The sequence below is a fragment of the Rhagoletis pomonella genome, unplaced genomic scaffold (assembly GCF_013731165.1).
Source record: "Rhagoletis pomonella isolate Grant_MI unplaced genomic scaffold, Rhpom_1.0 Rhpom_scaffold_00003, whole genome shotgun sequence".
Lineage (NCBI taxonomy): Eukaryota > Metazoa > Arthropoda > Insecta > Diptera > Tephritidae > Rhagoletis > Rhagoletis pomonella.
Genome location: NW_023458557.1, coordinates 66,184,821 through 66,199,313, shown reverse-complemented (window position 1 = coordinate 66,199,313; position 14,493 = coordinate 66,184,821). Strand labels below are relative to the sequence as shown.

Genomic DNA, 14,493 nt, shown 5'->3' with positions numbered 1-14,493 from the left:
TTTTCTAAAGCTGATTGGAAAGGTTACGCGGAGTTTACCGAAAACACCTTCACAGCGCTCCCCACACCAACCGACGTCCATCTCGGTGAACGTAAGTTCCGCAGGGCTGTCACTGCTGCTCCAGCTCGCTTCATACCGGCAGGATGTATAACGGACCCACGTCCAAACTTCCCTGCCGAAGCGGCTCTTCTAGCCGATGAGCGTGATAGCCTTCGTCAGGCCGATCCCGGAGATCCCCGTATCAGGGATCTCAACGCGGAGATTCGGCAACTAGTAAACGTACATAAGCGGAAGAAGTGGGAGGAGCATCTGAAGACCCGTAACTTCACCTCTGGTGTGAGCAAGCTTTGGTCAACCGTGAGGTCGCTGTCCAATCCGACGAAGCACGACGACAGAGTCGAAATTTCCTTCGGCGACCATGCTTCGTCGGACCCGGAGCGATGCGCGGCTATTTTATAACTGCATCCTCCGGTGGACAAAGCCAAGCGTCGAGTGACCAGAAGGCTGCACAAACTGCCAACAACCTGTGCCCCCCTTGCTTTCACTTGCGGTGAAGTTCAGGTGGCCATCGGGAAGGCGAAAGCCTCCAAAGCCATGGGTCCCGACGGAATATGCATGCTGATGCTGAAAAATTTTGGTCCTGCGGGGGTAGCGTACCTAATGTAGGTCCTCAACTTGTCTATAGCCACTCTCATCAACCCAGACATCTGGAAGGTGGGGAGAGTGGTCCCACTGCTCAAACCGGGGAAACCTGCCAACAAAGGAGATTCTTATCGTCCGATAACACTCCTTCCCCGGTAGCGAAGACATTCGAGGCCTTGCTACTCCCGTACTTCACAAACCACTTGACCCAGCGAAGCATCAGCATGGTTTCCGTAAAGTGCACAGTACAACAACAGCACTTAATGCCATAAACACTCAGATAACTCGTGGCCTTAACCGAAACCGTCCCTGTGAGAGAACGATTCTAGTAGCGTTGGACTTGTCAAAGGCGTTTGACACCGTCTGCCATTCCACACTACTAGAAGATATAGAGGCCTCCTCTCTCCCACAGAGGCTCAAACGGTGGTCGGCATATTATCTGAGTGGTCGACATTCGTCGGTAATGTTTAGAGACAAAACGAGTAAACAGAGAAAAATAAAACAGGGGGTTCCACAGGGTGGTGTCCTTTCCCCGCTACTGTTTAACTTTTACATTTCAAATCTCCCTCAACCACCAGAGGGAGTCTCGATTGTCTCTTATGCCGACGATTGCTCGATCATGGCGACTGGGAATGGAATTGATGACCTGTGTTCGAAAGTAAACGGGTATCTCTCCGAACTTTCTCGCTTCTTCACTGCAACGTTTCTAGCCCTCTCCCCTACGAATCCTTCATCAAGCAACCTCTGGACCCGACAGCTTACCGACAGGCCCTGAACGGCATTCACAGGGAGTCAGTCTCGAGTTATGTAGACTCTAGACCTGTGAATGCCGTTCTAGGCATACCGCCCCCGGACACAGACGAGACGGAGCTTCATCTGCCTCGGGAGACTCGTACAACACTAGCACAACTTCGCTCCGGCTACTGCAGCAGGTTAAACTCCTACCTGAGTAGATTGAATGCGGATATGCGGATGAGTGTCCAGCATTCAGAGAGACCCCACATGACTCGAAACATCTCTTCTCATGCCCGGAAAACCCGACAACCCTAACGGCCTTGCCCCTGTGGACCAACCCCACAGAAGCTGCACGCTTCCTAGGGTTGCCGTTAGTGGAACTTGACGACAACGACTGAGTTACCGACCATCCTGGGCGAGGTTGTTGTAGCCGCTACAACAACAACAACAACCAAACAAAAGATTTTTTGATTTTACACGGACGGCATGTGATACCTTGTTTCCTTGAATACTTTAAAAAATATACATACTGGGCCGTATGAATAAAAATAAGCAATTGCTTTTTCCTTAAATTTCACTAATTTCAATTAGTATGAGCAAAGAACGTAGATAACAAGAAGGGACAACTCGTTATAATTGTAGCGAAATGGAGTAACAAGGGTGTGCCTTCTCTTTTCATCCAATTAAAAAGCGTACTAGAGCAAAAGAGAAAGCACGCCCCTATTAGGTCGGTGTTATGCACACATTTTGTTTGGCAAACTGCGTGCAATTGTTGTTGCAGCAAACTCGGAGAGAGCGAGTTTGGCGACTCTCACAGCAAACTAATTTTGTTTGGTCAAACTGCAGCAAATTCGGTGTTGTCATATACAAAATTTTAAAATTTTGCGCGTTATGTACATCTGAAATTCTCATTTCGTGTTGGCAATAGCCATGAAAACCATAATGAACGTGCAACCCTGTGCCAAACTCGACATAACCACCTCCGAGCAAACTAAGCAGCCGCCATTTAATTTGGCAAACAAAAGTTTGTCTGCATGACACCGACCTTATGCAGCGTTTTTGCTGCATTAAAAATGCAACATTTAGCACTTTCGAACATATGTTTTCGAAGAGCGTTCATGCTATAGCATTTAGCAAATGTACATTTACGCGAGTTCGAAATCGTATGCTTTTGACAAACAGCCGTGTTCCAGTCTCTTATTTAGATGCGTATATATTACGATCAATTCTCACGCAGGAGATAATGTGCAAAAACCCTACTGAAAAGGAAAAAATAAATTTTAAACCAAAAATTCAATACAAAAACTTGTATTGTTTTAACCATAACCGAAAATTTGTTTGTGTATATATTCATTTGTCGGTGCTGTCAATTAAAAATTTCTCACTTAATTAGGAAAAAAAACGAACCGAGTTGATCACAAATTGACCCAGATTTCTATCAGCATCAAATCGATGTTGAACTTGCTTAACTTTTCTTTATCCAAATATGTAATGCAAAATAAAAGAAATCTCGATCGGCGATCACTGAAACGTAGCTAGCAACTGTATCTCGAAAAAGCAATGTTGCCACTTTTTCTCTTTAAACCAATTTTGGAAGATCACAGGGTTGCTTTTAGCATTTAGATTCTTAATGCAAAAATGGAGTTGCATTTAGTTGCATTTAGGTGACGAATTTTGTATGGATAAATGTACATTTAGAGTAGCATTTAGAGCTAAATGCGCTAATGTGCTTTTACGCGTAAGCAAAAACAGCCTATTACTCACTTTCGCTACAATTATGGCGAGATGGCCCTTCTTGTTATCTACGTTCTTTGGTATGAGCAGGAACCTCTGGACATCCTCTATGGTGTAAACGCTAAATTATATAATCCGATAGAATTTTTTCAGCCATTTCATCATTCCTTTGTTTCATTCCAGTCTGTCCCGCAAACAACTTCTATTTATTTACTTATTTATGCTAATGCTAATATTTACATAAAATCGGCGAACTATTTATGTTAATTGAGCACTATATAATTCTTTTGAAAAAAGACTTTTTACACAAAATGTCCTCAGCAATTTATTTGGAAAACTACCTTGACGGTAATTTAAAATACAGTGGTGATCAACATCGCTACTTCTTTTGTTTTTTTTTATTTCTTTAGGTTTGGAATCATTGCCGACCGAGTTGGAACGCAACTTTAAATTAATGCGGAAATTAGATGACCGTGCCCAAACCGCTATGAAGAGCATCGATTCGCGAGCAAAAGAATTCATGCATAAGCTTGCAGCAAATGGTGGTTGCACTATGGCAGACGAAGAGCGCAAGGAGCGCCTAATGGACATTCAAGCCCTCTTTGGCAAAGCAAAGGAATATAGTGATGACAAAGTGCAATTGGCCATACAGACATACGAATTGGTAGATAAACAAATACGTCGTCTTGACAATGATTTAGCACGCTTCGAAGGGGAAATACAGGAAAAAGCATCATCAACGCGTAGCAAGTCTGAGGAAGCTGTGGTAAAAAGTAAGATACCGCAATAACTCCTTATATAAGAATTTGATATAGACTTACATTACATACATATGTTATGTAATTCTTAATTTTCTCGTAGAGGGACGAAAGAAAACAAAGGATACAAAAACGTCAGGAAAGCGAAAGCGAACCGGTTCCTCGGATGAAGATGCACGCACAAACGCAGCAAACGTTACCTCAGCTGGAAGTGGTGGTGGAGCTAGTGGTGGAGGGCAAGGTAGCAAAAAGAAAAGGGCGAAGGTAAATCAAGAAAAAGAAACACGCAAGGGGGGTCAAAAGGTAATCATCATACTCATTTTCACATATTCATTAAAACTATACTGTATTGTCTTGTTAATTTGTCATCGTTATTAGCGTGGTTTGAAAGATTCTTACTTAAATGTATGTAATGTTTATTTTACTGATAATAACTTATTTTGAAATTTGTTGAAATGCTGCAAAACACTACGATATACATACATATGTAACGTTGAACTCGGATACAATTTTATTTTCTAGTTTAAAGTGATAAACAATTTTTACTTACAATGCACAGTGGCCCATTTTTCGAAAAAGCTGGCCAAAAGTCGAAGCATGGTACAATTGTGATCAAACCTTGTGTATTCGTCTTTATTTTGGTTGCTGGTTTTAAATTTCACACCACATGATTTCGAAATTCAAAATGGCGGATCCATAATGGCTGCTATGTACGCTTAAAACAATCAAATTTTTAGCAAAACTAAGGTTGTTAAGTATAAAAGGTCATGTTTTCTGCTTTTTTGTTATATAATGTGATGTAGCGGTTAGCAATATACGCTATCATTCCGCAGGGCCTGGGTTCAAGCCCAGTTTCTGATCAACATCAAAAAATAAGAAACAAACAAGTCAGGAAATGGCAAACCCCCGAGTGTATTCAGCCACGAAGAACAGCTTCTCATAAAAATAAAATCCCCGTTCGGATTCGGCGTAAAACTGTTGGTCCCTCCCCTTTGTGCGCCAACATCAAGGCGCACGCCACAAATCGGAACAGAAGCTCGGACAAATACTAAGGAGGTCTTAATGTTTGTTTCTAAAAATCTTGATGTTCAAATTTACACGGGAACTGCGGGATTTTTAATGAATCAATAAACAAGACATACATATTTGTTGGTACAAGAATGTATTTTAACAATTTTATACACCGTCAGACTCGCAGTCATCTGAAGTATCCAAGCTCATATCTATATTTTCTGATGGCAATTCCGCATCCGCATTTTCAAACCGATATTTTTTTGATATCATTATTCCTCGAATCTTGGGCTTCTTCGGAAAGTTGCCCAATTGGCAGGGGTGCCCATTCAATAATGAGAGGCCCGTGGATGACCATGATTCAATAATTAAAGGTTTGCTCATTATTGACATTAGAGTTTTGACACTCCCTTAGCTCCCTTACAAAAGCTTTGCACACACACACGAACCCACACACAATGCTTTGCTAAGGGAGCCGATTTTGTCAAGAGGGAGCGAGAAAACTGCTTTTGAGCAAACCTTTTATTATTGAATCATGATGGATGACCAATCTAATATAGTAGTACTTTCTGACATCATTTAAATTCTAAAAAAAATCCAATCTTTAAAACATCAAAATCTTGACAGAAATAATTTTTTACATAATTTAAATCTTTTAAAAAAAATTAAGAATCGCGTATAAAAACTGATGTTCAAACTACAGTGGCGGCTTGTGGCAGGTGGTTTTAACCAAGGTGGATGGGAAAAACTTCAATCTATATGAAAAAGAAAATTAGACCACCACTCTCGTAACTATTTTCCTAATCCATCATAATGAGTAAACAAAAAAAATCAATCCGTGAATATCTACGGCTTAAGTCAGTTTTTAGATGGCGTGACAATGAAAAAACATGTTTTACATACTCTAGATTACAATGTCCATGAGCGGATGCTTGAAAACTGTTATTTTTTTTAAGGATAATACCACGATTTTAACAACGACGAAGACTCTAATTTACGAAAAGTTTAGAGCGAATTGCTAGCAACAGTAACTTCGATCTCCTGTAACACTAAATGCCTTAAGAGGATCGACTTGTCTCATAACGATACGCAGTAGAGCCCTCCTAACAATATAAGATGGTTATGCATACGAATGCACCAATTTTGGTTTGGACTTTTGGCCAGGGTTTTCCAAAAATTGGCCACTGTGCAATGGGCCGTATGCATAAAATATAAGCGATTAGTTTTTCTTAAAATTTCATACCTTCCACTTAAATTTATTTGAACAAATCGAGCAAAAGGTCTGAAATTTTAAGAAAAAGCATTTGCCTAGGTTTTATGCATATGGCCCAATATATCTGATGGAAGCATTAAGCTACAGCAGATTACTATCGCTACTTCAATGGGGCATCCCAGCGTGCTTTTATTATATAACTTACTGTAGTTAAGAAATTAGAATTTCAAACATATTCTGGCTTATCCTGACTTTCGCCTGAAAAAAAATTCAGCCTAAAACTTTTCATCCGCCGATAGTAAATACATGGAAACCAAAAGTGGAAACCCTACAAACAATTTTTTCAGAGTGTTCTGAATTGTAGAGAAGTTTTAAAGAATTCGTAAAGATCTCATCCGATTTTTTGCCGAATTTTCTAAATGTAATAAACTGTGCACACTTCAATTCTTTTACGAAATTTCGAAAGAAAATGGGTAAAGCAATGAAAACAATGCAGCTATGTGATGAATTTCTTGCAAAATTTTTTCAGAATTTTCTTTATTTTTCGTACAGAAATTTCTTTACGATTTCGTGTCAATAGCTTCATATAATTTTCTTTGAAGATTCGTAAAAAACTCATTAGAGAAATGAGATGCTGCTAAAGATTTCGTTAAGATGTCGGGAACTTTGATTTGCAGTGATGTGAATCGGTTCGGGGAAAATGACACTCATGATAAGGCTGATTAAAATTTTTATTTCACCTACACTCTGCTTTGATAGTTATCTTTCTTCAAATACAATACTTTTATAAATAAATACTTTTCTATAGTTAGCATTTTTTGAATGTGATATGCATATGCATATATTTTGTTACGTTTTTTTTTTTGTAGTGTTTTATACATACATATGCACGCAAAGGAATTGCAAGCATATAAATCTCGTTTTTTTGATTCATCTCTTACATTTTCATTGCATTTCATAGTTAAAAATACCTTTTGTATGCTTTTCAAGCTTAATTTTTTTTATAAAATAATACATTTGTTCTTGGAACTGTTAAAGATTGCAGTAGTAACATAAAGTTTCAAATACTTTTAAAGAAAAATGCCGATATCGAGGATTCTGAAAAGGAGTCATGCTTAACAGCCGCTACTCATCCCAGTGATGTGTTAGATATGCCAGTGGATCCAAATGAACCTACGTACTGCTTGTGTCACCAGGTTTCATATGGTGAAATGATTGGCTGTGACAATCCTGATGTAAGTATCAGCCATTAACGAATCGTTGGTACAGTGATTATACATACAAATATTTCTTTACTCACATTTTTAACGTATCCAGTGCCCAATCGAATGGTTCCACTTCGCATGTGTTGGTCTAACAACGAAACCCAAAGGAAAATGGTTTTGCCCGAAGTGTACTCAGGATAGAAAAAAGAAATAATTATTCACAAACCGGTCATCGGAAGGCTCACGTAATTCAGTTTTATCAGTACCATCTTTAAAGTTTATATATTTTTGTATGATTTATTAATAACTATTATAAGAATGTAAATGATTTTGTATCCAAAATTTCTTATATTTCATCTTACAATCAAAGACATTTACGCTGCTCGTTTAAAAATGGTTACAGAAAATATGTATAACTAAGAACTAAGAACTAGAAATAATTTTAAATGGAAAAATCCAAACTTTATCGTCAGCATCTTGAATCAATCGGCCTTATAGGGAACTCCGTGTGAACAATTTTTCCCAAAAATTATAAAGTAAAACAAGAACAATTTTTCCCAATTTGTTTTTGTTTTGCTTGTAAAATGTTGTGAAAATTTTTTTCACATGTAATTAACGATAGGGCTGAATGTTTTGATTTCAACAGCTGGGAAAATACTTGGCTTTTTTTTTTTAAGAAATAATATAAAAAAAGACCTGTACACAACTAAGAAGAGTAACAGCAGCAGGAAATTTTAAGTTTTCGGTCTAAACGCGCAATTCTCAAAATGTCTGCTAGGTTGAATTAATAAATGATGTCTCCTTTATAAAGGCCATGAAGTTTATTGTAATAAGAATCATTAATCAATTTACATTTAAATAACCAATTGAGTAAATATGTACATACATATGTACTATGCATGTTCTAAAGATATATGTATGTACTTATGTAGGATGGATTTACATGTGTATCACTTTATACGAAACTCAAAATTTTTGTTCTCCAACGAATTTGCAAATCCAGTTATATTGGAGTATCGCTCAGCACTTTCGACCACAGTCGAAAATCGAATGCAGCTCATAATAAGGGCCTTTGTTTACAAATCGAGCAAACCAAATAGTGTGCTTATACATATTTATGTAAATTTGTTCTAATTAAAATGAAGTAAAAAAGAAAGCAAGTTTATAAAAACGTGGTAAAATGAGTACAACGAGTTCTGGTTCAACGATTCGTCAGAGGATGAGAGCTAAGTAAACTGGCCAGGAGTAGCAAATGTTTAAGAGAGTTTAAGTTTATTAGTCTTTCGAATATATTTTGATATAAAATATATTTAAGAAATTTGTCTACAGATTCATTAAAAAGTTCCGACCATCTAAAGAAGCGTTTGTGAGCCAAATCTATTTAAAATATTTTAAAACTATCAACAGCGCTACGATTTTGTTCTCAGAGATCGCGCCAACAGAGTATTGGGATTTTCTTTCACAAGTAAAACCAGCCTTTCGAGCTTGTGTTTAGTATTCACGATGTTAGAACTGCATGAAATTAATAAAAATTGTTTAAAATTAGTGTCTAGCCGCCAAAATGTAAGAAAACATATACAAAATCATACATTTTTAACAATTTTCTAACACTTCGCTACACCATCGAAAGTAAAATTCTGTTCGACAGAAAATTCGATACTCAACGAAAATTTCGACACGCTTGCATAGCTCATAATACGAATTTCACTTTCGATCTTCGATAGCCAGCGAAGATCGAAAATCGAATGCAGCTCATAATAAGGGCCAGAATACATGCATATGTATTTTTATTCTTCAGTTTCTTACATCCGGTTAACCTCATTTATAATTCCCCAGCAAACACAGTCTCTGACATTAGAGAAATTTGGATTTCTACATTAGATAACTAGGGTAATTCTCTGATCGTTCTCGAGTCGATGACGAAGTTAAAGAACTACATTAGAATTCGATTCGAGAAACAACGCAAATTCAAATAAATGTAAATAAGCAATATTCCAAATGATTGAATCATAAATTATTTTTAAGTTCAAATAATTCATTATTATTTTATTGCAAATACTATTAATACAAATTTTACAAACAAAGCGTTTTATTTAATTAAGCAAAAAAGTAGTTTGAAATTCACATTCGAATCCCATTAAAGATCAACATTAGAAATCGATAAGAGAATTAATATTTTCTCGAGTCGAGAACTATGTCCCATACTCCCAATAGTTTTTCCCCGAGTCGTTACCTAACGTTTGAGATTGGAGAATGTGGCTAGTTCTCCAACCATTCTCTAATCGACAACTAATCTCAGTGTTTTCTGGCCAGAGATCATGAAAAATGTAAATACCTTCATATCCCGCTTTCAAACAATTTTTACATGGGGTAGCTGAGGTAATTTAATTTTTTTGTTTCTGAACTGATGAGCTATTTTTGCATTCTGCATACCATAGAAATAATTGTGAAAAAAGGTTTTCTAATTGTTCATAATATTAAAAGATCCAACTTGTCACCAAAAACTACTTGTATTATGTTTTCAATCGCAAAACGTACTTTCCAGATTTTTCTATTGAAATTGGACATTTCCATCTGACCTGTGGTTTTCAGTGCAATGAAATCTGCCGATCGCGGCCTGCCATAATATTCGCGTTTTCTTTATCCTAATGCTGGATTTCCACTAGGCATTAAATGGCAAAAATGACAAATGACAAAGTTGGGCACTATAAATTAAGCAGTGTCTGCACACACGAGCCACGGTAACTTTAACCGTAGATCCACGGGAAAATTTACCATAGAAAATTACGTGGATTATGTGTTGCCGGAGAGTGGGGCCGGAGGGGCAAGTTTACCGTAGATTCACGGTAAAAGTTATCATGGCGCGTGTAAATAGACACTCCCTAAAAAATAATCGTGTCATTACATTCAAATATAGTCATTAAGTTCATTTCCACATGGCATTTTTTTAAATTGGCAAACATTTTTTGTCATTTGAATTCCTAGTGGAAATTCGGCATAACAATCGTAATTTATATCAGCTCAAAGCAATTCCCAAAAAAGTTTGGGAGGCGCTTTTAATGTGACCAGGTTTAATCAAGAACTGGTGATAGGTAGTTAATTAGCCTGTTCCCGTACTTCACGATTTCCAGGATTCGCAGATTTTCATGAACAGCTGTTTTCGCCTTTAATAAACCTTATGTGAACGTGGCGTACGGGAACGACTTTGGACTAAATCCTGCAAAACCTGCAAAACCTGCAAATCGTAGACGTTCTAGAACGCACTAAATATAAATTATTTGAAACGCTACACCCCAATTTAATTTTAAAAGTACATAAAAATCATGCACTTAATTTAAACAATTTTATTTATTTTATACTTTGTACAATTAAAATGCAATTATTGCACGAATATGGGTAATTTTTAAATGAAAGTTTTAAATTTACTTTTACATTTTAAAAGATCGAAAATGTATAACTGGAAATCCATCAATGTACCAAACTTCAAATCTTGTAATATAAGACAAGATATTTTTATTTATTAAAATATAACCATAATCGATTCGAATATGCTGCGCTATACGTTCATTTTTGGTATTTTGCTAAAAAATAACAATCGCATCATTTTATGATGTTATGCCTATTTTCCTGTTCCAGGATCTCGTGTGCGTAGTATTCTTTTAAACCAGCTTGTTCGCGACTCGTTGGCCATGTATTCATGATTTTGAAGGTGGAAGTTCGACATGCTGAATATGTGTTGCATCTCAAGTGCCCGCTTAAATGAGTACTGCTTCGTCGCAAGGTACATTTTTCGCAAAAATTCCGGCATTTGTTTCTGCGTGACCCATGATTTTATATTTTGTGGAATTGGCAGTCCTGGATCATCATAATATGTGAGTATATAGTGTACTCCCGGTTCACTGAAGGTCTTATAGGGTTTTATCACCATCAAACTCCAGTAATCGTTAACTCGCACTTTGCCAGAGAATACTGGATATTTAGGATGTTGAGTACCTCTACTGGCCACCATCATAACATTGCGCTTGTCGTCCGTAACAAAGCGGCGACAATACACATAATCACGATTAGAAAAAAGTCTCGGCCATTGCATTTCCCAGTAAATGAGATGTGAATTCGTGTTGGGTCGTGGGTCTTCTTCGATTAACTCCAACTGTACAGCAGTCTCATCCCACACCCGCCGGTAATTCAGGTCGGTCTGTACGTGTAGCAAATCTTCAGCGGAGACGTCATCGAAGCGGGCATATACCTTATAAGAGTACATTGCTGATCTTTCCTCGCGGCGCCAAATAGAAAACTCGTCTTTACTAAAGTACGGCTCCCAAAGGTTTTCATCTGCTGATTCGATAACTTTGCGTCCTAAAGGCGCAGGATCTTCAGTTAAGTTTAGTGATCGTCGGCAGTTACGTATGCTCTCTCCTCCATCCTTTTCCGATCGACACTTTTTGTTACCCACTGAGCAATAACAGTATTTCATGTGTTTTTCCTTGCATAATAGACATAGTTCATTATTTGGCAATTGGTTTAGAAAGTCAATATCACGCCGGCAAAGGTCAAAATTTTTTAGACTCAAACGTTCTTTGTCCCAATTGAATCCTGCGGCTTCTATTGCAGTAGTAATATTCAGACCTACCACACCTACTGCACTTAACATTATACCCCTAAGTGGTGGTTCAAGCTGTTTGTGGTAGGAGCGAAGCAATCGTTGTAATCCATTTGAACCATAAACCCGATGGTAGAATGAAAACAACTGTTGAATTCGGCGCGAACGTTGCGCTACAATCGATTCAAATTGGTAGGACCATGAGCGCAAAGTTACATTTGATCGATGTTTAATGTTCAATATAATACGAGTAAACATTTTTAATTGATTCTTGTTTTAATTTTTGTTGTTGCTCCTGCTTTGGTTGCCGGCATGTGACGCTTTTGTAAATTTTAGTTTACAGCAGTTCCATGTATTCCGTCTCTCACGCCGGTGCCGCTATTCATGTGGGGGCGTCGGAACGCTTGCATAACAACGCAGCAACAATTTTTATGGATTTATTTCGAATTTTGTACAAGTAAACTACCCGCTTATGTGCGATATTTAGTGAACATTAGACATGAATCGCTTCTGTCAAACATTTGTTCCAACTTTTATATAAACACAGTACGCACACTGTTAAATACGCTTATAAAATTGTTACCAAATGGCGCCTAAATATATATTAATAATAATACAAATAGTTCACGTTGCATGTGGTACGCAATTAAAAAAAGAAGCATACCACTGCACGGGTTACAAAAAGTCAATTGGTGTAATCTGTAATAAAACAATAAGCACGTTAAGTGTGGAGAGATTGATCAGCTGTTTTGAAAAGTAACAGTGTTGCCAAGTTTCGATTTTGAAAAAGGTACTAAAACCGAAGAAAAATCGCGTTTTTTCTCGAAAAAAGCACCAAATTTTTATCGGAGTGTCTAATGGACTTTATATGCATACAAATTTTTGTAGGGATGCTGATTTAAATTAATACAAATCAATGTTTCTTGCTCGACGGTCGAATTTTTTCTGTTTTCTATAAATTCAAATATTCTCGTCCAAGCGACAATAACATTCTTATTCTTAGTTTTTTGTTATTTTTTGGCCTTATAACAATTATATTCAACAACTTTTGTTGAGCTCGAGGCCGTTTTTTAATGAAAATTTATTGTGGAAAAGCAACAATAATTTGAAAAAATGGTAGAAGTGATAGCTAATTCGGAAATCACCGCATTTCCCCATCAGACTTCTTACAGTAGGCTTCCAACCGATGATCCCACTGACTCAGCCAGTTGCCTATGCACCGTGCTAAGTATGCCTTGTAAATTATCGTTTGCTTTTTTCCACTATTTTCATTTTTGTTATGCCAACACGATCAAGCGCAGCTATTCCGCTGTAATTCACTTGATCATGCGGTTGTTGGTATTGTTGGTTTTTGCTAATAATTCTATTTTTAGAATGTTTAACTTTTAGGTGTGCTCGTCCTTAAGTTATTTGTTTTTTGTTATTTTTTGGCCTTATAACAATTATATTTTAATGAAAATTTATTGTGGAAAAGCAACAATAATTTGAAAAAATGGTAGAAGTGATAGCTATTTCGGAAATCACCACATTTCCTCATCAGGCCTACTTAGTGGTGATTTCCGAAATAGCTATCACTTCTACCATTTTTTTCAAATTATTGTTCCTTTTCCACAATAAATTTTCATTAAAAACGGCCTCGAGCTCAATAAAAATTGTTAAATATAATTGTTATAAGGCCAAAAAATAACAAAAAACAAATAACATAAGGACGAGCACAGCTAAAAGTTAAACATTCTAAAAATAGAATAATGAGCAAAAATCAACAATACCAACAACCACATGATCAAGTGAATTGTAGCGGAATAGCTGCGCTTGATTGTGGTGGCATCAGTACTGCCGAAAGTACTACCTTAGTAGTATTTTACTGCTATTTTGTCATTTATACTCCCGTACTGCCCAAAGACCGATTCTACTACTATTTTGCGAGATAGTGGACTTTTTTAATAATATTTATAAAGTAGTTCAAAATATATCGTATTGAACGCTGCTAGAGCACATTGCTTGCAGATATTTGCGATGAACTTTCACTTTCATCGAGAGCTCACTTTGTGGTCAAGTTTCTTAAGCCACATTACAGATTTTTTTTAAATTTATGACTGCAGTTATGAACTTATATCGGGTATAAAACTCTTGTGCTTTTAACTCTTGGAGGAAAAGCTCTTTTATTGGTCCGAACTAACGCAAAAACGCGTGCAGGAATACGTACCTACGAAGGTGGGGTCTTCAACAAGACAGGATATGAAAGAAGGATGCCATATATGCCAGCCACATTCAGAGGTTTGCGCCACGAATAGTCACCACTTAGCCATTCCAAAAGTTGCCTGCTGCCCTACTTGATTAATGAAGCAGCCCGTCGAAACCTCCCAATTATTGCTGAGACATACTGACATACCGGATGACCTGCCACTTATGAGTATTTAGAGTAAAACAAGTTCCTTATGTATTTATCAACAAAATTTTGCTGAAACTCACATTGCTCAGTTTGGAAGTACTTAATTAAAAGGCTGGCGAATGACTTCCACCAATTTTGGGTCATGTTGTCCTTATCCTGAGGAATGCAAATAATACGGCTTGAGATACCGAAGCATATTCCCC

The 14,493-nt window shown here is 37.3% G+C and overlaps 2 protein-coding genes across 5 annotated transcripts in view; one reads left to right on the top strand and one right to left on the bottom strand.

Annotated features, from left to right (window-relative positions):
• Positions 1-8,122, top strand: part of LOC118735369 (inhibitor of growth protein 5) — a 157,548-nt gene extending 149,426 nt beyond the window's left edge. The window contains exons 1-5 of one of the 4 annotated variants that reach the window (XM_036465084.1): positions 3,273-3,459; positions 3,522-3,884; positions 3,973-4,133; positions 7,170-7,328; positions 7,411-8,122. In XM_036465084.1, coding sequence (XP_036320977.1) covers positions 3,372-3,459; positions 3,522-3,884; positions 3,973-4,133; positions 7,170-7,328; positions 7,411-7,512 — 873 coding nt within the window. In that variant the 5' untranslated portion in view covers positions 3,273-3,371 and the 3' untranslated portion in view covers positions 7,513-8,122. Of the gene's footprint in view, positions 1-3,272; positions 3,460-3,521; positions 3,885-3,972; positions 4,173-7,169; positions 7,329-7,410 lie in introns of those variants that run through there. The other 3 variants (XM_036465083.1, XM_036465082.1, XM_036465081.1) reach the window with 3 other exon arrangements.
• A 2,535-nt stretch (positions 8,123-10,657) lies between these two features.
• On the bottom strand, positions 10,658-12,614 carry LOC118735367 (stAR-related lipid transfer protein 7, mitochondrial). The gene has a single exon (XM_036465079.1). It carries the CDS (start codon positions 12,154-12,156, stop codon positions 10,918-10,920), a length of 1,239 nt encoding a protein of 412 aa, XP_036320972.1. The 5' UTR covers positions 12,157-12,614; the 3' UTR covers positions 10,658-10,917.
• Between the last annotated feature and the right edge of the window lie 1,879 nt (positions 12,615-14,493).

Bases quoted from the DNA above. Each gene is read 5' to 3' on its own strand.
- LOC118735367 (XM_036465079.1), bottom strand. From the start codon at position 12,156: ATGTTTACTCGTATTATATTGAACATTAAACATCGATCAAATGTAACT.